The sequence below is a fragment of the Labrus bergylta genome, chromosome 10 (genome assembly GCF_963930695.1).
Source record: "Labrus bergylta chromosome 10, fLabBer1.1, whole genome shotgun sequence".
NCBI lineage: Eukaryota > Metazoa > Chordata > Actinopteri > Labriformes > Labridae > Labrus > Labrus bergylta.
This window is the reverse complement of record NC_089204.1, coordinates 28,443,712-28,464,536: the sequence shown is the minus strand read 5'-3', so window position 1 is coordinate 28,464,536 and position 20,825 is coordinate 28,443,712. Positions and strand designations below refer to the sequence as shown.

Here is a 20,825-nt window from a genome sequence, read left to right as displayed (position 1 = left end):
GACAAACTTAAAACTGCTGCAATAGAATTGACAGTAGGAAACCTCCCTAATGGGGCCCCATCTGACAGAGGAATTATCTGTATGGGAGTGAAAAAGAAAGAAGAGTGTCAGATGGAATGGCCCCAATTAAATTTAGCCTATAGGGCCCCAACAGACTTTAGAATGGCCACTGCTCATAGCCTACTTTACTGGAAGCGCATCGTGTATGTTGGATCATAACACAGTTGTTCAAGCAAAGCTACCTGTTTGTGTTTTTAGATTAGAAGAGCCGGAGTTATGCTGAGAAATGCAAAGGCTACACCTCCTAAGACAAAGCAAAAATGTGGCAGACACACTTTCTACACTGCCAAACTGCATCTATTCTGAAAATACTATGCTGCCCTAATTTTGTATCTCTTAACTTTCCTCTCCAGACACTTCAGAGTCAAACACTGTAACTAATAACAAATGCTTCTTCTACCGAGTCTACTGAATAATAATAATAATAATAATATGGAGACCAAACATTTATTTAGTAGAAACTTCAAATACTCTGTCATCACAAATCTGACCCCCAAAAATAAGATTCATACAGTTTTTCTGACACTTCCTGCGAGGTGCGTCCAGTTCTCGGCAGGGATGCATTTCTCGGCGTAACACCTGAACTACATCTAGTGGCCAATCACAAGAGTGCACGAGCAGCTGAATCCAAGGTGTCGTCATTTAGAAACAAGGAAATAAATAAATAGGAAGCTTGTGAGGCGATAGAGAAAAATGAATGTGTTTTTAATGCTTGTAAAAACAGAATAACTCGACTGATTATTACCGCGTAATATTCACAGTCTGTGCGTAATACACCAAGTCATACATTAAAACTGACAAAGGACATAACTGAACGTCGCATACACTTCGTACTACAGATGTTGAAAATGACTGACATGTATTTGAACCAATAAGAACCGCAGTTTTCTTTATTCCGACCAATCGCAGAGGAGTACGCCTTCCATCCTGTTAGATAGATCCGATAGGACTATAAATACGCGGAGGAATACACGATTCGGGAATGTGCTGCTGCTGCAAACCTCAGAAGCCATTTTGAGATGAAGTCCCTGTTGAGAAAAGCCATGAAGATGCTGAAAACAACGAGCATGGTTACATTTCTGTCTGTTTCTCCCTCCGTCTCCTCCTCCTATTTCACCTTGGCAGCTGTCAACCGACCGGGACATTATAAGCAAAGCGGGGTAATCAAGCTGCGCTCACAGCAGGGTTAAAACGTCATTGAGTCTTGTTTACTGTCTCTCTGTCCAGACATGTAACACCGTGAGTTTTTCTCCAGTCTGAAATCTTCCAGCATCTCTCACACAACGCAACACAACGTCTCCTTGAGTGACTGTGTCAATTCACTCTTTGTACCGGAGAGAAAAAGGAGGCTTTCCAATGGCTTCTGTGAGCCTTGTTTCCAGTCCCCCTGCCCCTGTTCTTGACAAAAACATGACAGACTCTGAGCTTGCAGGGGATGAAAGGTCGAGTACCAATCTTATGCAATTCTTAACACGCTCATCTGTGCGTTTAAGTGCTGTGGGTGTACATGCTGAATGTGTTAATGTTATCTCTCTTTTCTTTCTTTGATTTTCTTTTCTTAAATCATCAATTTGCAGACAAAAGTCCCCTTCAAAATAATCTTTGCATGCTCTTTGGTGCAAGTGATAACGCTGCTGTCCAAATAGCTCAGGTTACCCATCACGTCGTCGATCATATTTCCATGCAAAGGTACCAGACCCGTCGTCGTTTGTGTTTGCTGTACGACTGGAACTGGATTCATGGCTTCATTGTTGCGAGCTGCAGGAGACTATGCAAAATAACTATGACGCAATTGCCACGCCCATCCCCCGGCTCTGTACTCCCCTCTAGCGGGCGCACGGTGGTTCTGCAGAGACGGGGTTCATGCAGGGTTGACATTCATGTGATTGTGCTGGGTTTAGGCCATGCCTTTGTCCTTGTGGTTTGACTCTTGTAACGTGTGAGCATTAAGAGGGTCAGTTGTTTTCTGCTGGTGTGGAGAAGGAGACGCTGGTTTTGAATTGTGTCAGCTGTTGAAGGTGTGCATGTCTCTTGGCTTCATGTTCTTCTTAGACGAACACATCAGTGTTAGGAAATGTTCAGAAGAATCCCAAAAGAGACGTAAGAGCTGAGCAGGAACATTATGCTTCTTCTAGTGCACCTGGTGGTACTTACTTTATTCCTGGTTTCAAGAATGTTCCTCCATTTGTTGTTAATCTTCACTTTGGTGCAGGTGAATTTAAAATACAGGAAAGGTATAAAGTTTTCGTAGGCGAGTTGGAAAGAGTTTCTCATCCAGTCTTGAGGTGTTGTCTGCGGGTTGGATAAAGTACGCTGGACGCTGTGGGTGTTGAGGGTTTCATGGTGAAGGATGTTGTGCTCTATATCAGAGGATGTAGTTGCTACAAGGGCTGAAACAAAAGATCAGTTATTCTCTAAAATTAGCTTTTAAGATTCAATATTAAGTGTTTGAATTATTACACAGTCTTAACAAAAATACTTCTCACAAATTCTCAAATTGTCGTTTTTTAAAAAGACTCTTTTGACCGAACCATGACCTTAAACTTTTGAATATAATGTATTTATTTAATAGGGATAATGCATGCAATAGTTTGAGTACAAAGCATGACACTGATGTGCTGCACAGAGAGCTAATAGCTAATGCTAATCCCTCGGGCCTTCGGGTAAACAAACAGTCGAGTTAAAAAAATGACCAAAACGTTTTAAATCCTTTAATTCCAGAAGCTAAGATTAGCAGATCTTTGGCGTTTTTGCTTGGAAAAATCCCCCGAAATGTGTTGAGTATTTCAAAGCAACAAAATAAATAAATATGCATTAAAAATTCAAATGACTGTATCTGAACTTTGTGCTGACTTCACATACAAACAGGAAGCAGCAGCAGCTGTCAGGTTTTCAAATTAAAAGTTTTAAACTGAAGTGTAAAGGTTGTACTTGTTGATCACACAGAAGGAGCTGTTCCACCTCGTCTGAGCATCGTCATGGAGACGATTTGTGGACACTTCTTACAGTTCAGTCTGAAGGTCTTCAGAGCGAGACTGTGCGAGCGTCAGGGGGCGTCGGTTCCGACTCGTAAATTACGTCAACATCAGACCAGATACCGACATTAGATCGGATCCGTCCCGTCTCTTCTTTGAATGTTAATGATGATAATTCACCTTTTGTCATTTCTGGCTCAGCGACATTTAGTTTAGACTCAAGAGAAATACTGAAATAATCTCTGACTCCAGGCGGTGACAGAGGAGAACAGAATAACCGTCCCTGAGGGGAAAAGTTCAGTGATCTTTATTCTACCTTTTATCTGTAAATGAACTACACACCTGTCACCAGGAAGTCAGAACGTAGTCCTGAATTTAAGACTTTTGAGAACAGGGAGGATAGGGTTAAGTTTTGTAGCTTGTTATGCATGATGTTGTTGGGTTTATTTCCTTAAGTTATAGCATCAAGTGATTGTGGATAATTTGTCCTGCTCCTGATGTGAAGTTTGATTTTCTGTGTGAATCTTAGGTAATGGTGTGTTTAAATCCCCTTTCACTAAAATACTCCCCGTTTCTCTTTTAGGGAGGACGGCGAGCTGGAAGATGGAGAAATAGACGACGAAGGGATCGGGATCGAAGAGGAAAACAAAGAGGCGACGGAGGCGACGGATGACAAAGAGAAGGAGAAGGAAAAAGAGAAGACCAAAGAGAAAGAGGAGAAGACGCACAGGCACTCGAGGAAACGATACAAGAAGACGAGAGAGAAGAGGAGGTCTAAGAGGAGGAGGCGTGACAGACAGAAAGTGAGAGTTAACACCTGTGATTAAAGACATAATGGACTGTGTTTATGTTAAAGATACTAAAGCCTGACTTTGATCTGCTCTCTCTCAGCATCACTCCCCCTCCAGCAGCTCCAGCTCTGACAGCTACGACTCCGACTATGACCGACAGGAAAGGCCCAAAAACAGGAAGAGCCAGGGATCAAACCGCGAGTCCGACGGCCAGTCCTCTCAGGTGACTGAATCTCAGTGTTACGGTTTTTCTTTTAAACAATCATCACCAACCCCGTGTGCTAACTTTCTCTTTAACCTCTGACCTTACAGCACGGCCGGGATTCAAAGGGAGCACACGGCAAGTCGCCGCCGCCGCCGCCGCACAAGAGCAGCGATTTTGACAAATACAGCGACTACAGCGACGACAAGTACGACTACGACGAGGAGGAGGAAGAGTACGAGGACGACATGTCGGAGTACCCGATGTCCAAAGAGTCCCAGAATCAGGGAAGGGGACGCCACGGCAGAGAGCAGATGAAGAGAGGAAACATGAGGGGGATGAAGCAGCAGCAGTGTAAGAGCACTTTCAACAACCACAGTGAATTATCCAGATGTATCATGAGTGAGAAGAGTCATCCACACGATGAGGGAGTGAAGGTTCTTCTTGAAATGTGCTTTTTCAGTCGGGCAGAGGGGGAGGGGCAGAGGGAGCGGACCAGGAAGAGGACGAGGGATGCTCAACAAGAACAAGAAGCTGAAGGGGAAACCCTGGGGAGGTCGAGGTCGAGGTCGGGGAGGAGACCAGGGCATGGAGGACATGCCTCCGGTTAGTACTCCTCTGAACATTCAGCCAAATGTCTTACAGATATAATGTATTAGAAGTTAGGTCAAACATACCGCACTTTAACAAGTTTCATAAATTAAAGGAGCAGTATGTAAATTCCACCACCAGGGGGCTCTCAGTCAAAACAAAAACAATAGGTGATGTTGAGGCTGGTGGGGAATCATGGGAGTGATTCTCTTGTTTTGTTTTTGTCTCACAGGAGGGAAAAAACTCTTCCGGCTTCCAGAAGAAGCGGCCAATCATGAGCAAGGAGTTCATCAACCAGCACACAGTCGAACACAACGGGAGATACATCTGCAAGTATTTCCTGGAGGGCCGATGCATCAAGGTAAAGTCACACTGAGACAGATGTTCTTTTAAAAAGATTTATTTTTGGGGCTTTTTGTGCCTTTGAGAACTACAGCCTCTGTACGTGGGGAGCATTTGGCCACTGGCGCCCAAACTACAGATTTTTCTGATAAAGAGACTAGTATGTGCCGGTGCAGGGGTTCCCAAACTTTTCAGCTTGTGACCCCCAAAATCAGAGTGAGAGTCTAGGGATAGAGTCAGAAATCAGGCAGAGAGAGAGAGAGAGAGAGAGAGAGAGAGAGAGAGAGTGAGGAATGACATGCAGAGAAGGAGCCACATGTCAGATTCAAACCTGAGCTGAGCGCTCTAGAGGACTTAAGCCTCTGTACATTGGGCGTGCTCACTAACTGCTAAGCTACCGTTGCCTGGAAATAAGACTAGCAGGCTGTATTTTATTTTTCTTTAAAGTCAAGAAACCTCATTTCCATGAGCGCGCTGGTAGGTGAGAGGGGTGACCTTGTATTGAATCATGAATGCGATAGAGAGCTGGTGCACTCTCATCAGGATCCTGGCATGTTGTTTTCACTGTGTTGGAGCTTCTGGAGGCTCTTGTTAGGGATCCCGAAGAGGAGTGTGTGGCAGAAGTCTGGCCCTAAGTTTCTCAGCATCTGACAGGGAGAGTGTGGGACGGAGGTTGGCAATGTTTTTTTGCACAGATGTTTAATGTAGTGTACAGTGTAATTATATAATGTGAAAAATATGTGTGCAGTATCTTTGCTTTAATACAGTGTATAGCTTCTGTACAGTTTATTTTAATTTACTTAGCTGTTACTACAACTTATTTATTTTTTTATTTGTACTTTTCTATTCTTTTTTTTCTCATAATGTTATTCTGTTTTATATATAATTTTAACTTTTTTGTAGAAGCTGACTCAGGGAGAAACGCCCAAGAATTCCAATGTACCTGTACTGTACCTGTGCAAATGGCAATAAACATCTTTTCTATTTTATTCTAATGTGGTCCTCAAAGTTTTAATAATGACCGGCCGGCTGAAAATGAATAATTCAGACTGATCACTTTCTTACCTGATGATTAATATATTTTTTTCTTTATGCAGGGGGAGCAGTGCAAGTTTGAACACGAGCTCGTAATACCAGACAAGAAAAGGGAGCTGTGTAAATTTTATCTCCAAGGTTACTGCAGCAAAGGAGATAACTGCATTTACATGCACAATATCCTTAAAGAACGAACGACCGGTTTCAATCACATTTGTCTTAATGCAGTTTGTGTAATGAAGAGCCAGATGAATCTTTTCCTTAACCTGCGACTGAACATGAATACCCGTGCAAGTTCTTTCACACTGGAGCCAAATGTTATCAAGGAGACAACTGCAAGTTCTCCCACTCGGCTTTGAATGATGTCACCAAAGAGCTGCTTGATAAGGTGAGATGAAAAAAATGAAAGATGAGGAGATTTTCCATCAAAGGTCGACAGCTGTCTTATTTCTGCTCTCATCAATCAGATAATTAACACCGAGGAGGAGAACGCGCGCGAGGACGAGTTGGAGCTGGAGGATCTGAGAAAGCAGGGCATCGCCCCGCTTCCCAAGCCGCCTCCCGGGGTGGGTTTGCTGCCGACCCCCGGTCAGAGCAGTCCCACAGACGGAGGAGCCTCGGGCCAGGCGGGGAAGAAGATCCCCTCTCTGTTTGAAATCAAAGTTCAACCCACTGTAGACCTGGCGCAGAAAATTGCTCTGAGGTAAACCAGAAATCTGTCTTAAAGGTTTTATTTGTGATTTTTCACTCTTAAATGTAGAAATCAAGTCCTCTGAAAATAACTCTGTGAGTCATGACTGTCTACAATGGGTGTAACACCCGAGTCCCACTGTCTGTGATGTTTTCAGAGTTTTCAGAGTCCTATCTTCACTTTGTTTACATTCCAGCGGATCCAACTTCTCCCAGAATGAAGGCGAAGGCACCGACGAGTTTAGCGGAGGCTCAGAGGAAACCCCGAGCGGAGGTAATGTGCCTTCGGCCACCTTTCCGTCTTCTGTCCCTCCCCCTGGGTCACCCGGTCCCATGGGTCACCCCACAGGACCCGCCATGCCCCAGAGCCCTCCAGGACCGCCCCCACCACCACACGGATTTACAATGCCGCCGCCACCGATCCTCCCTTCTGGTCCGCCCCCGCCCTTCAGACCCAACATGCAGAGGCCTCCGTTCCCTCCTCCCGATCTACAGATGCTGCAAAGTCTCTTCCCTTTTCCATCCATGGGGCAGAACCCGGCGGACATCTTTGGAAGTTTTCTCCAAAACCAGACTATGGGTCAACAAGGAGGTGAGAGTCACATTTAATATGGTTCATTATTCCATTGAAACAGTTACTGGATATTTAAAAAAACATGCCTTATGTTCTGTTTTCAATGCTTTAGACCCGGCGATGGCCTTCATGCAGAACCTCCAGCAGCAGATGGGCGCAGAGTCACAGTTGCAGTCTTTACCACCAGCTGTACAAAAAGCCATCTTTTTACACCTGACGCAGCAGCAGCAGCAGACAGAGATGAATCCACAGGGGACAGAAACACTGAGAGCAGAGGGCCAGGATGATAACAGTGCAAGCAGAGGTAAGTGGTCAGGAGGAGGAGGAGGGGGGGGCTGAGGGAGGCTGAGCGCAGACTACAGAAGTCTGGGTTTATTAATACCTGTGTCATACTTTGGGTGGGTCATGATAAATTAAAACATGTCCTTAAGTCATTAGAAATCTGAATCTGGACGATATGTATTACATATTTTGTAATGACAGAATCACAGTGATACATAAAGTATAATATAGATTACATGTATACAAGTGATGGCTCTGGATGATGTTGCTGCTGTGGTCTTTGTCGCTGCGGGGCAGGAGTGTGTCCGAAGTAATTTCCAACTCATTGGTTGATTACGTTTGAAGTATTTATTTATCGACAATCTTAAAGAGCACCAACAAAAAGACGGGTGTATACTTCATCACACAAAACGAGCTCGTAAACATAAACAAACACTAAACGTGACAGGATCCAGACAACATCTTCACACACAGTCATGGTTGAAAAACTTCCCCCTTCACCTGTGTCTCCCTTTTCTCCCTACCTGTTGCTGTACTAATTTACCACATATGCCCAGGAGCGCAGGTGACATAGCAGCGGACAACATTTACATCACTTACCACCCAGCCACACAATAAACCACATCAGATTAGCTACAACAATCTCCAACATCAATTTGATAAACTCAAAAACGTGAATTTAGTGAAGAGTAGCTACAAAAAATCTTGAAAACACGCTCGCTCGCTCCCCTCCTCCTCTATGAAAGTTCAGACAGTAAAGGTTGAGAATCGAGCGGCTCGATTAGTGGAGGGGGGATTATCTGGCACAACTTCACCAACTACCAAGGTGCATGAAGAGTGAGAGAGGTCAAAAAGCTCCAGCAACACTTTGTTAACAAATTAGAGTGACGCGTTTCAGCTTGTGGTCTTCATCAGTTTAGTCGTCATTCAGTTCCATGAGTGGGCCAGTTCTGTTTTTTTTTGTGTACTGTAAACCATAAATCTCTGTTATATGCTCCTCTGGTGTTAAAAAATGAAGCCGGAGCGATAGTGCAGGTTGAAGTTAGTCTCTGTTTTGTTTGCATCTGACATCAAAGGAAAGAACATTTTCTCCTTATGTGAGTGATCCAAGTGGATTATCGAAGAACAAAACTCGTCGTCTAAACCCCTTCTTACCAAAGAGGCCGAATATTTAAATCTGATTTAAAGGCTTTATATGTGATTTTTTTTTGATCCAGCAGGTGTCGCCCTTGAGCACCAGCATGAAACCAAAACAACTCGCGGTGCATTGTTGTGTTAGCATGCTAATGCTAAGCGATCTTTATTCTGCTGGTATCTTCACACTGCATGTAAATTTACCTGAAATGAGCGTGATCTAGAAACACAGTTAAGCAGTGAGTACAGTATGTTATTCTTCTTTTCTCTAGTCCCTCAATTAAACAACTTTTATACACGAGGGGAGGAGTCAGCCGGCCGTCCCGGCGATGTAAACAAAGTGAAGATAGGACTCTGAAAACTCTGAAAACATCACAGACAGTGGGACTCGGGTGTTACACCCATTGTAGACAGTCATGACTCACAGAGTTATTTTCAGAGGAGATACTTGATTTATATTATATTTAAGTTTGAAAAATCACAAATAAAGGCTTTAAACTTTCTTCACAGATGAAACAACAAACTGGTACTCCAGTGACGAGGAAGACGGGAGCTGCGTTTCTTCCATCCTTAAAACTCTCAAGAAGCAGAATGAGATGCATCAGGCTCAGTCCAAGCCCCCCCAGGCCGCCCCGCTGGCTCCAGCACTCGGTGACCCTCGGACTGTGAAGGAGAGGGGCCCTCCTAGTGATCCCCGAACGAAGACGGACCCACGACAGCGCCCCCCAGATATGAAAAAGGAGTCCGATGGAGCCGCAGATCCCCGGCTCTCCAGAGACCCCCGGAAGATGAGGCAGATGGAACCGAGCTCCTACCGTCAGCCGGCTCCTAAGAAGCATTCTGCGGGAGACGAGGACGAGGAGGGGGAGAGGGAGCTCAGGGAAAAAGCTGTTCTCATCCCTCTCGACGCCAGCCCCAATGCGGTGCTGCGGGACCCCCGGTGCCAGCTGAAGCAGTTCAGCCACATCCGGGTGGACATCCTCCTGCAGCGGCCGGCCTTCGCTCAGGCGGTCATCTGGGCCCCTGAAGACCTCATCCCGTCTCTGGTGCCCAAACAGGAACACTCCATCAACCTGCCTCTCCCTCCCCTGATCGCAGACGCTCAGATGAACCGAGCGAGCCTGCCCGATCACCCACCGGTCTCCAGCCCTCCGCCCACCGACCCCCGACTGGCTGCTGCACGTCTGAAGGAACGCATGAGTCGACTATCCTCTGGATCTCTAGAAGCCAGATCGTCCGCTGAAAGACCTGCAGATCCGCGTCAGCAGAAGACCTTAGACCCCAGACTGAAGCGCACAGGGAGTCTGGATTCAAAGCTGATTGGTCAGAAAGAGCCGAGCACAGGAGGAGGAGGAGTTGTTGACCCGAGGCTACAAAAGGTGAATGCTAGCTCCTCATCTCATGCCGCTCGAGCCAAACAAGAGCCCGAGAGGCTGCCGCCGTACGCCCCTCGCCTCGCCTCCTCCTCCGGTGGCGGGCTGGAGAGTCCCACCACCATCCTGGGGGGCATCAGTCTGTACGATCCTCGAAACCAAAGCGAGCAGCAGAAGGAGCAAGCGGAGCCTCCTAAAAAGGTGGGGATTCTGAAACTCCCAGAAAAGAAAGACCACAACCCGCCACAGTCTCTCTCGCCGACGCAAAGGAGCGAGTCTTTGGAAGATGCCAAGAGCACAGACGGCGCCTCGGATCAGCCTCGTCCCTCCAGCTCCCCTCCCCCGCCCCCGGCCTCGCCCATCAAACCCCCCGCGGTTCATAACCTCCCCATCCAAGCTCTGGCCGGGCTGATCCGACCCCAGTACACCGACCCCAGGCAGGCCAAACAAGCAGGGCAAGGCTCTGCGGCACAGGAGGAGGCGGAGGAGAAGAAGAAGGAGGAGAAGAAGAAAGAGGAGGAGAAGAAAAAGAAGGAGAAAGAGGAGGAGGAGGAGAAGAAGAAGGAGAAAGAGGAGGAGAAGAATAAGGTGGAGGAGAAGGTGGAGGAGGACAAGGACAAGGAGGATAAAAAGGAGGAGGGGGGGGAGGAGGAAGCAAAACAAGGCGATGCCGAGGAGGACGCAGACGACCGGACTCTCAAAGACGTGTTTAAGACTTTTGATCCCACTGCCTCCCCTTTCTGTCAGTGAACACTTTTAATCTTTATATCACATATTTATTTCTGTATAAAAAATGCTCCTGTATAGAATCACATTATACTGTGCTCCACACATTTGTGAGCACGGAGATGATGTTGGTGCACAGATGAAACCTTTGAATCATATTAAGTGTGTTCTGAAGGTGTGTATGTTCAGGTCTTTTATCGTGTTGTTGTTTTTCTTGTGTGTTCTGAACAATCAGAGACTAAAGACCTTGTATAGTTTTCACTAAGGACTGAGCTGTATGTTGTTGACTGAACTCTTGATCACAGCCTGTGGAGTATAGATCCATTTTAATCTCTAGTTTTCACTCTTTTTTTAATTTTTGTTTTTATATAGAGACGATGCAAATGAATCGATGAAAGCAGCGAGTGACCTTGAACTTTTTGTATTTTCTTATTTATTTAAAGGCACTTATTTTAAGATCTGTGTGTTTCTGCTCACTTTTTACGATAAGGGAGTTTTCACAGATGTTTTCTAGAACGTTTTACATTTTGTTATTTTTCACAACATATCCTGATATGAGTCTGTATTCACATCCAAGCAAAATGCAAACAGGTGCATGACATAAAAAAATGGTTTTAACTGAAGAAAAAGGAGAAAGGTCTGCACACAGTTCAGCTCCCAATGAGCGACATTAGTTTTAACAGGTCACCTGTTTATTTTCTGCTCCATGTGGTATCTGTCTCCCTCTTGTGGTTGCTGTACTCATGGCTTTTAACGGGTGATAATGATAATTCACTGATTGCCTAACTTTAGAAAAGATCAGGGGCGTGGCCAGACTTTTTTTGACTGGGGTGGCCCACTGACTTTTGCAGGGGTGGCATGAGCTTTGTGAGCACTGAATTACTTTTTTTTACTTTTCTATCCCCTCTAATGGTCTGAACTTACAATCAACCCAATTGTACCACATATAAATCTTCCTAGCTTGATTCTTTAGGGACTGAAAAACAAAGATGTGCAAAGTCACAATTTAAAGCACTTACAATATTGCATGCAACTTCGTGCACGCTGTCTAACTTGCAAAAATCCATGTATTGGCAAGTATGTCTACTGCAAGTTAGACAGCATGCACGAGGGTTTGCGTGGACATTTTAGGGGAAAACCAAATAATGCAAAATATGCGTTTACAACAGAAAGTACTAACACCATTTTTTTTTTTTTTTTTTTAACTATTATTAAGAAAATACTTTAAAAAAAAAAAAAAAAAATCTGAAACCATCATTAGCCTGTGGTCCTGCCTCTGGTTAGGCAAATAGCCAATCATAGTTTTGGAGTGGCCAATCAAACCAGAATCAGAAATACCTTATTAATCCCAGGGTGAAAATCGTTTAATGTCAAGGGGGACCCATGCCACCCCTGGCAACCCCTCTGGAAACGCCCCTGGTAAGGACTACAGTATGTGTCTCCTGCCACATGTGCCAGAGGACGATCCTTTAGATCGAAACGTTGAGCTGAACAGTGTGTCGACCTCTGACATAACCATGAACATTGCAGAGCACTTTTAAAAAAATTATTTGCTGAAAACTCAGAGAAGTGATTGCTTTCTATTTGCTTTAGTAGCAGGTTCCTTTAATTGAAGCTCTTTAATTTAAAACAGCTTGCCGAAACGGTTGCACGTCTCCCTTTTAATCCGAGAAGACATTTTTGATTTGTAAACATCTAATATTCAATTTCTATTTAGTACAATGTTTGTTTTTCCCGTTTTAGTGGCCTAAATGATTAAGGATATAACATCACATTTGAAGGTTTTTTTTTGGACTTGTTAATCAACCCGTAAAACCTTCCAATGGAGTGGATTATTTTTGGTTATTTTGATGTGATTTGAGACCGCCATGCCTCAAAACAGTCTCTACTTCAAAGCTTGTAAATGGCTAGCAAAGTGTTATTTTACTGGTTTTATTTTACAGAGTATGAAAACAAAGAAAGAAAAATAGTGTACTATAAAGAAAGATCAAATCCTATCTTGGTGACATTGCAGATATATGTGACATATAAATGATCTAACGTCTATTTTAATGTTGAATTTTGTAGGATTTGAATAAATATGTTTAAATTGGTTAATGTGTCCCTAACATGGTTCAGGGGAGCGTCATGATAGGCGGGATGTTTTCAACAGTTGTGCATCTATCCTCATTTTACTGAAACTAAGCTATCTTTTTTTTATTGTTTTGAAAATTCACACTGTAAATTCATCTTTTCTATCACCTGTACAGACTGTTTCTGAGTGTTTTAATATGTAACATTTGGTTTGTTTTTTTCTGTCCGTGAGGTGATTATAGTTATAAAACTTGTATGACATTTTAACGACACATGCCCGTCACACTTCAGTGATTTTATCATTGATACCTGAAATAAACAGAACACATAAAGTTTATTTGTTTCAGAATTACTCGACTTGCATTTGTGCTTGGGGCTGCATGGTGCTGCAGTGGTTAGCGCTGTTTCCTCTGTCTTTATATGTCAGCCCTGTGATTGGCTGGCAAACAGTCCAGGGTGCACCCCCGCATCTCGCCCAAATGACAGCTGGGATTGGCTTCAGCCCCCCGCGACCCCAAATGGGAATAGACATATGGATGGACATTTTTTTGCATTAAATTGCATCAATCTTGGAACATGTTTAGTAATTTAACAAATGTCACCCTCAATAGAAAATATTTTAAGTAGAGATGTAATGTCCCGCAAGACAATTAAATATTGTTAAAAATATCCGACCGAATCCGACCTGTGGCTCTTTTGCCGCATGTCATTCCCCACTCTCTCTCTCTCCCTGCTTTCCAACTCTATCCACTGTCCTATCGCTCTAATAAAGGCAGAAAATGCCCAAACATAAATCTTAAAAAAATATGGACGATTTTAGTCAGTTAGACAAAACATATATTGCAGTACTCTTTTAAACCAGCAGAGGGAGATCCCTTCTTTTGCTTCTCTTGTTCGACATCTGTCGTTGAAGCAGTTGCGCTGATCAGTGTTGCTTTTTGTAAAGATAAAATATTAAGTTTTATAAGTTACTACACAATTAAAATGTATATTTATGAAGGAAATCAAGGACAAACGATATTTTGCATTTCTACTTTAAGATTATTGTGATAAAGGGAATCATTTTTATTCTGAAATTGACATGAATCTTATGCATTTGGAAAAAATGTTGAGTTGGAAATAATCATAAAATTGTATTGTTAATCGAGTAATGTGATATGTGTTGTTGATGTGTATCGTTACATTCTTAATTTTAAATCATCCAACAGGCTGAGAATCCTGCAGCCAAATCTTCATTATTACATCAAATAGACTAAAATAAATGTGTTAGGCTTCTTATTTTTTGGGATTACATTATTTCTTGTGCTTCGAAGAGATATTTGTCACAGTAACTGGTGGAGCAAGACTTGGTGCTACTGGGTGAGATGAGGTCTTCCTCAGACCCAGATCATCAGTCTCTGATGACGTCTGCTGGGCCCGGTGGATCTCCAGCTTCTTCCTCCACTGGAAACACAGAGCTGTCGCCTCGGCTCCGTCTGAATTTGGCTCTGGCTGCTTCAAACCCTGGAATAAAAAATAAATAAAAGTGCATGTTTGATAACAAAGCGATAACTGTTCCAAATGTGTAAGGATCCATGAATGTTAGATTTACTGTGATGCAGGCTGTCTCTGCAGCGTGGACCCCCCGCAGGACTGTCTGGAGTAGATTTTGCGCATTCTTTACCAGGATCTCATCGGATGACTTGCAGCCTGGTGTTACAGCATTGACACTGAGGAAAAGAAATACATTTATTTAAAACTCTTTCTCTTCTTATTATTTTCAGCATGGTTGTATTTAATGACCAATCTGCTGTGACCTGGAGATGATGCTGAGCTGGTTGGTGATGGTGAGAATCTGCTCAACTATCAGAGAGAGCTCAACGGTGCACTGTTGATCCAGGCAGTGATTGGCAATAACGCTAATAAACTGAGTCACTGATTGACAGTTTGAGATCACGTCTTTTGCTGCAGCCACAAACGCCTCTTTACTCTGAAAAAGGAAAGGAGTTATTGAGGGTGCAGGTGCCTTCAAGATCTGATCTGTGTCTCAATAAAGGGGTGGCATCCTTCTGAGGGGGCATTTGAGACTGATAACATCCCAGCTGCATTTCAAAGGCTGCCCCATTTTGAAGGCTCCTTTACATACATCCTTTCATTTGCCAATAAAGGATGTATCTAATGAAACTTTCTTGGGCCAACATATCTCAAGACCGATTGTGTGCCTATTCAAACAAGCTAGCGGACTCTGAAGAAGCCAAGTGTCTCACTTGTACTGGTTTAAACTCAATCATATAGCTGCCAAAACTAATGTTAAAAATGAAACTTCAAATTATCTTTGAAGTAACAGGTTAGGTAATATATGTTGACTATGTTAGTTTGTTCTGGTGCGGCTGTTGAGCTTGCTAGGTGACAGGTGCGGCGCTTAGAAACAAAAGGGTAAGTGCAGGGACAGCTGGTGACACGAGCCGAACAGAGGGAAATCCTCTGTAGACCAGACTGTCTCATTTCAGTCCAGCTACAAAGGCTACAAAGGCTAGGGTCCTTTGAAGGATGCTACCCCGCCATTTGAGACACAGCTCTGGTCATCAAAGTGCCCTCTGGGGGTCATTACCAGTATCGGGCCTCTCTTCTTCAGGTATTGAGTCATGTAACATATCGTGTCGGCCATCTTCCTGGTCACTTGGACAATTCGGTTGTCCTTGGGATCCCAGCTGTCACTTTCTTGCTTCAGAAAAAGGGAGGTGTAGGTGAGTGAGGAAGCTTCTTTGTATGCACCATCCTGAAGAGGAAACAGTAGAGACGTGATTAAGATTTCATGAAGGGAACCCTGAGCTGTGAATTGTCTTGCTGATCATAAGATACTTACATCTTTTCCCATATTTTCAGGTGCATGTTTGACCACTGCTTTGAAGTTTGTGTTTGGTTCTGCAGCGTCTGAACTTTCTATATTGCCTTTCTGGGAGTAACACACTGCCATGTCAGAGGGAAATTCCACATCTTTGACTTTAGACGGGATTGTAGTCGACCCATCTCTCATATCCTCAAGTGTTCTGCCCTGTAGTCCAGCCTTGATGTACTCTTTAGCCTCCAGGTGAACCCCATCTTGCTTCCTGATTTCCTCCGCCACGTAGTGAGCTTTAGCGGACCAACACTGTATCTGCACATCCAGACTGAGTGTGTCACATATGTAATGAGTCTCTACTATGAGTCTCGCCCTGCTGATGATATCTGAGATCTGGAAAGAGAGGTGGTCGTTGATAGACCTCAGGTTGGAACGGGCGTGTGGGTCACGTACATAGTTTAAGCAGTCCTCAACTTTTTTAGTCGCAAGTTTGACATTTTCAAAAAGGGTTTGGACTGCGTTTTCAAACTTTTGCTCTGCTTCTTCTGTGTTGTTCTCCCTAAAGTGTTCGGCAGCGAAATACGCAATGGCGGCAATATTCTGAAGCGCAGAGTCGTAATCCTTATTCGCTTTGCTCAAGTGCCCAGAAAGCACTCTGATTTTGATCAGGAGATGTCTTTGCAGGAACTCTGATGTCGCAAGCTGCATCACATTTGGCAGCCTGTCAAGCTCTTCAGAAGCTTTAAGATAATCTTCAGTCAGTGTTTTTAGTTCGTCCTGGTATCCCGATAGCTGTTTGGATTTGTAAGCACTTCTGCAATTCAAGCTAGTGAGCCTTGCTGCCTCTTGGATTCGCAGTGAGTTCTCAGACAAGACTGATAGCTGCTTTTGAGGACTCATGTGGTTCATCGCAGTTGATGTGCCCAAAATTTTGTCAAGAGAATTAAGTAGAATTTGAATGGACAAGCCCCAGAGGATACAAAGGCCGTCTAATTGATCCACCTGTCCTTCCATCGAGGTGGAAAACTCGACCAAGTATTTTGTGCTGTTCTGGGCTTTGTTCAGCTTGTTGTGTAAAACGCTGATTGTTTCCTGACCGTCGCTTTGTGAGGTTAAATCGGACGCCGTCAAGAGCTGGACCACGTCAGCACTCAGAGCCATCACTTTACTCAGCTGCTGTGTCACGGTGGTGGCATTCGCTGGCAGACTTCCCCGCAGCTCATTAAAAACAGCATGATACCAGGTTCCAGTGACGGGCAGTAAAACCTTTCGGGTGTTGTTAATAAGGTCAGAAAACAGCGTGCTGTGTTTGCGGACGCTCTCCGTGCTCATCGCCGAGCTCATCGCCGTCTCTTGAGCCGTCTGGACGAGCAGCGGCGTCAATGACACCAGCTCGGCTCTAAAACATTCCAATGTCTGACGATCGACCGCATCAACAACGGCCAAGGCTTCCTTCGCAGCTTGAGCGTAGCAGTTCGACAGCTCGAGGACTCCAGTGCAGGCCCGGTTGAGCGCTGTCACGTCTTTCCCTTTAGTCACAGTCACAACCTCGTACAAGAGGGGCAAGAGGTCAAATTCATGAGCCTTGTGGATCTGTTTGGGCTCGGCAGAGACAGCTGGGATCTTTAAATCATCTCTGTCATATTTATGAGGCAGCTCTGCTTCTATAGTTTCCTCATCTGATTGATCTTTCTTGTGTCCGGCTTGGGAATCCCTCTCCATAACCTCCAAAACGGGAGAATCCAAACCTCTTCTCACGTCAACCAGATTCAAACCATTGCTCACTCTGAGTGGAGAGCAGGACTGTGAGATCTCAGGCTGACGTGCCCCCTCTCTCAGAGGACTCAGGAGATGTGGATGCTGCTGTCCGTCCAGTCCCTTTCTGAGAACTTTAAAGTGCTCAATTGCCATGGACACATTATCTGAAAAAGTTCTATAAACCTCTACATTTAGACGGGAACCTACAAGCATATCTCTTACTGACTCCCCCACTTTGGTATGAGACGACTGGACCGGTTTTAGCATAACTAGGAGGCCGTTCCTGTAGATGGGGTCATCGCTCCTCTCCAAGTGCCTCCTCACTGACTGAACCACCATCTTCATGTGACAGGTAAGATTCCCTGCGAGTTCCTTAAACATTTCATAGCTCTGCTCTCTGTACGCTGAGTCGCATCCATGCCGATCGTTGACCATCTCATCAACAGCAACACTGGTGAACTCCCTCACGTCGACGACATCACTTAGAGCATCCTGGAGTTGGCCCATCTCCTCTTCCCAATGTTGACACACCTCGCGAAGCTTTTGAACCGTCTGCGTTGAGTTGTCTGCCAGCTCCAGGGAAAGAGGCGCGACTCGAGCTCTGAGCCTTGTAAGGAAGACTCTCGAGTTCTCCACACTCTCCAAACTCTTTGCGTCGTCGGCCACAGATGAGATGAAACTTGCCACCTGGATTATTCTATCAGTGGAAGAAATTAAATCCTCAACGAGAGGCTGTATGAAGTTCAGATCCAGATTTGTCGATGACTCTGCAACTAGGATCTGATTGGTCACGTTTAAAAGCTCCTCAACTGTGGACAACGCTATGACAAACGTGTCCAAGACTTGATATAGAACAGTCATCATCAAAGCTTTGTCGAGCATTTGTATTTGCTGCACCAAAAGTGTGCAGGTCTTCTCAAAGCTCTGCTCAGAATCATCCGAGGACTTTAAAATCTTCTGTAAGTCCGAATAGAACTGCAGGATGTGACGACAATTACTCACAACTCTTTGCTGAAACTCACAACGAGAAGAGTTTGCAACGACCATACAGTGAAACACGAGATCTCTTATCAAGCTGTCAAAGCCACTGGCTTGGATGCACGATATGGAGGAACCAGTCAGAACTTGCAGCAGACTGTTCCTCCTGCCTATGTAGTACCCACAAGGACCAAGCGATCCACTGTGGCATTCACTCTTCAGGGTTACAATAATGTCGTTCACTGTGTTCTGCACCTTGTCCAAAATGTACCGCTTCGCTTCCCTAGCCTGCTCGCTGGTTGGGTGTTTGATGGTCGTGCACATGGCCGTGTGCAGCATGGAGAGGCATCTCCTCAGGGTGTCCAGAGAATCAAAAAGCTGTTTGGATTGTCTTGGATCCTGCAGTGAATCTGCTCTCTCCACTGTCAGACTGTTGAGGAGACGCAGAGCCTCGGAGAACACCTGAAAAGACTTGAGCAGAGACCGGATGTCTAAGGAGGAGCCGAGCTGAGAGAGGCACTCCAGGACTTCATCAGCAGAGGCAACAACTCTCCTTACTTTAGCATCATCATCCAGTAACAGAACCTAGGAAAGAGAGACAGATTTGGTTACTTGTTTCATGGAATCACTTTGTTTTCGAGCTAGACTAGCAATACGTAACAAAGTAGAGTTGGTTATCCATCAATTTGCTCTTTAGTGGAACTTGAAATAAGGTGCAACCATGTATAGTCCCAAAAGAATGAGTCCTTTAGATCAGTGGTGTTCAACTGGTGGGTTGGTACCCAAAAGTGGGTTGCAGAGTTATTTTATGTTGGCGTCGAATGTGTGTCAAGGGCCCCAACAGATTCCACAATCCCTGCTGCAGCATGCTGATGTTAGTGTTATTATTCTAAAAGTGCAAAGATCTCTGTGTGTGTGTGTGTGTGTGTGTGTGTGTGTGTGTGTGTGTGTGTGTGTGTGTGTGTGGTTCTGAAAATTAAATTTTCTTTCAGCAATTTTAGACTCCTTCCATGACTCCCACTTCTCTTTTGTTTTGGCTCCAGTTTATGTTTGTCTATCATTCTGATGGGTGGTGGGTCACAAGCTGTCCCTGCACACATTGGTTAGTGGCTATGTTCTTCTACTACCTTTAAGAAACCCAAGGCCCACTTTTTTTTTTGGTACCACAAGTGCGATGTTTTTTCAGTTCTCCATCTCGTATAACCTGTCAGTCATATTTTGTTGTCTGTGGGAAATGTAACATTCACATTCACATGATCCTCTAGGTCGAGTGTAATCGAATATTTCTTGAAAGAGCTTCCCACGACCAAAGTGAAATAACGAGAATTAGGAACTTGTGATGTTTTAGCTTTCCAATAAAGAGATTTACAACATTTTGACAAAGTCGACTTTTGTGCCCTTTTTCCACTTTTCAAGCTACGGCTGTTTAATTCCATTTCATAAGCTTTACATGCGGTGTGTCCGCTGGTCTGACACAACAGATATGAGTAAGTAGCTAACAATTTCATGAAGTAGCTGAAATCTGTGTGCAGTTATTTACAATGACACCTGCTTTGAACGCCAATAGATGACTAGCTGAGATATTTTGGATGCAAAATTGAAATCATGCAGCATTCTGGCCTCGTCCTGTCACCATTTAAGGGAACCTTTTGGGAAAATAAAGAGCAGATGTATCTGAGATGAATGTGTTTGGATCTGTCAGAGCTTTAAATCAGTGATTCCCTTTATCTCTGTTTATTTTCACAAGTGCATCATCTTAAACTGAGCTGTATATTTAGTACCATTCTTAAAGCCAACTTTTAAGCTAGATAACCCCCCCGCCCCCATATTTTACCTTGACAACTCCCAAGAAGACGTTTTGTGTAGCAGCGATGAGCTCCTCCCTGTGCTCGGTTAAACCGGGCTGGATGCTGAGTTTCTGGGCTGCTAGGAGCACGTGTTGTCCTGAGACGGTGACCGACTCCAAGAGGGACGACGTCTCCATGAGCAGAACTTCATCCTCTGTCTCACTTGTATGTCTGGAAGTACAGAGCGTGGTGTTCATCCCATTATTCATGTCACATTAGTATATTGTTAGAGGTTGGAAAGTGACTTTTGATACTTGAAGCGCAAAGTGCTCATGTCACACCCAGGGGAGATTCTAGGGTCTGTTAGGACCCTAGGCAAAACTTAATTGGGGGCCCCTCCAATCAGAGTTCCCCCAGACGGATAACTCCTCTTCAGGTTCCTTCATTTAAAAATGTTGGTTTTCACAGGAATGGCGCTTGAGGGTGAGTGCTGTCAGATGATGCCTCCTTAAGCAGGTTTCCTACGCTCGTTGCAAATTTGCACATTTTGAGGCAATGCTGTGGTTTAAAGTTTGTCAGCCATTGGGGGTCCCCTACTGGCCTGGGGCCCCAAGCAGTTGGCTGCATTGCCTG

At 44.5% G+C, this 20,825-nt stretch overlaps 1 protein-coding gene and 1 long non-coding RNA gene across 2 annotated transcripts; one reads left to right on the top strand and one right to left on the bottom strand.

Moving 5' to 3' along the window:
- Positions 1 to 1,043: 1,043 nt before the first annotated feature.
- Positions 1,044 to 13,185, top strand: LOC109998578 (zinc finger CCCH domain-containing protein 6). Its single transcript, XM_065959609.1, has 12 exons — positions 1,044 to 1,502; positions 3,619 to 3,838; positions 3,927 to 4,049; positions 4,139 to 4,382; positions 4,492 to 4,634; positions 4,852 to 4,980; positions 6,059 to 6,175; positions 6,277 to 6,384; positions 6,464 to 6,699; positions 6,884 to 7,278; positions 7,373 to 7,564; positions 9,187 to 13,185. Exons 1-12 carry the CDS (start codon positions 1,417 to 1,419, stop codon positions 10,797 to 10,799), a joined length of 3,606 nt encoding a protein of 1,201 aa, XP_065815681.1. The 5' UTR covers positions 1,044 to 1,416; the 3' UTR covers positions 10,800 to 13,185.
- Positions 13,186 to 13,976: 791 nt separating this feature from the next.
- On the bottom strand, positions 13,977 to 14,807 carry LOC136180363 (uncharacterized). Its single transcript, XR_010667052.1, has 3 exons — positions 14,645 to 14,807; positions 14,440 to 14,557; positions 13,977 to 14,351 (listed from the first exon to the last, which is right to left on the bottom strand). It is a non-coding gene; the product is annotated as an uncharacterized lncRNA (long non-coding RNA).
- Positions 14,808 to 20,825: the final 6,018 nt, after the last annotated feature.

Bases quoted from the DNA above. Each gene is read 5' to 3' on its own strand.
- LOC109998578 (XM_065959609.1), top strand. From the start codon at position 1,417: ATGGCTTCTGTGAGCCTTGTTTCCAGTCCCCCTGCCCCTGTTCTTGAC. The intron at 4,981-6,058 runs GTAAAGTCACAC...TTCTTTATGCAG, and splicing joins TGGAGGGCCGATGCATCAAG to GGGGAGCAGTGCAAGTTTGA. The intron at 7,279-7,372 runs GTGAGAGTCACA...TCAATGCTTTAG, and splicing joins GACTATGGGTCAACAAGGAG to ACCCGGCGATGGCCTTCATG.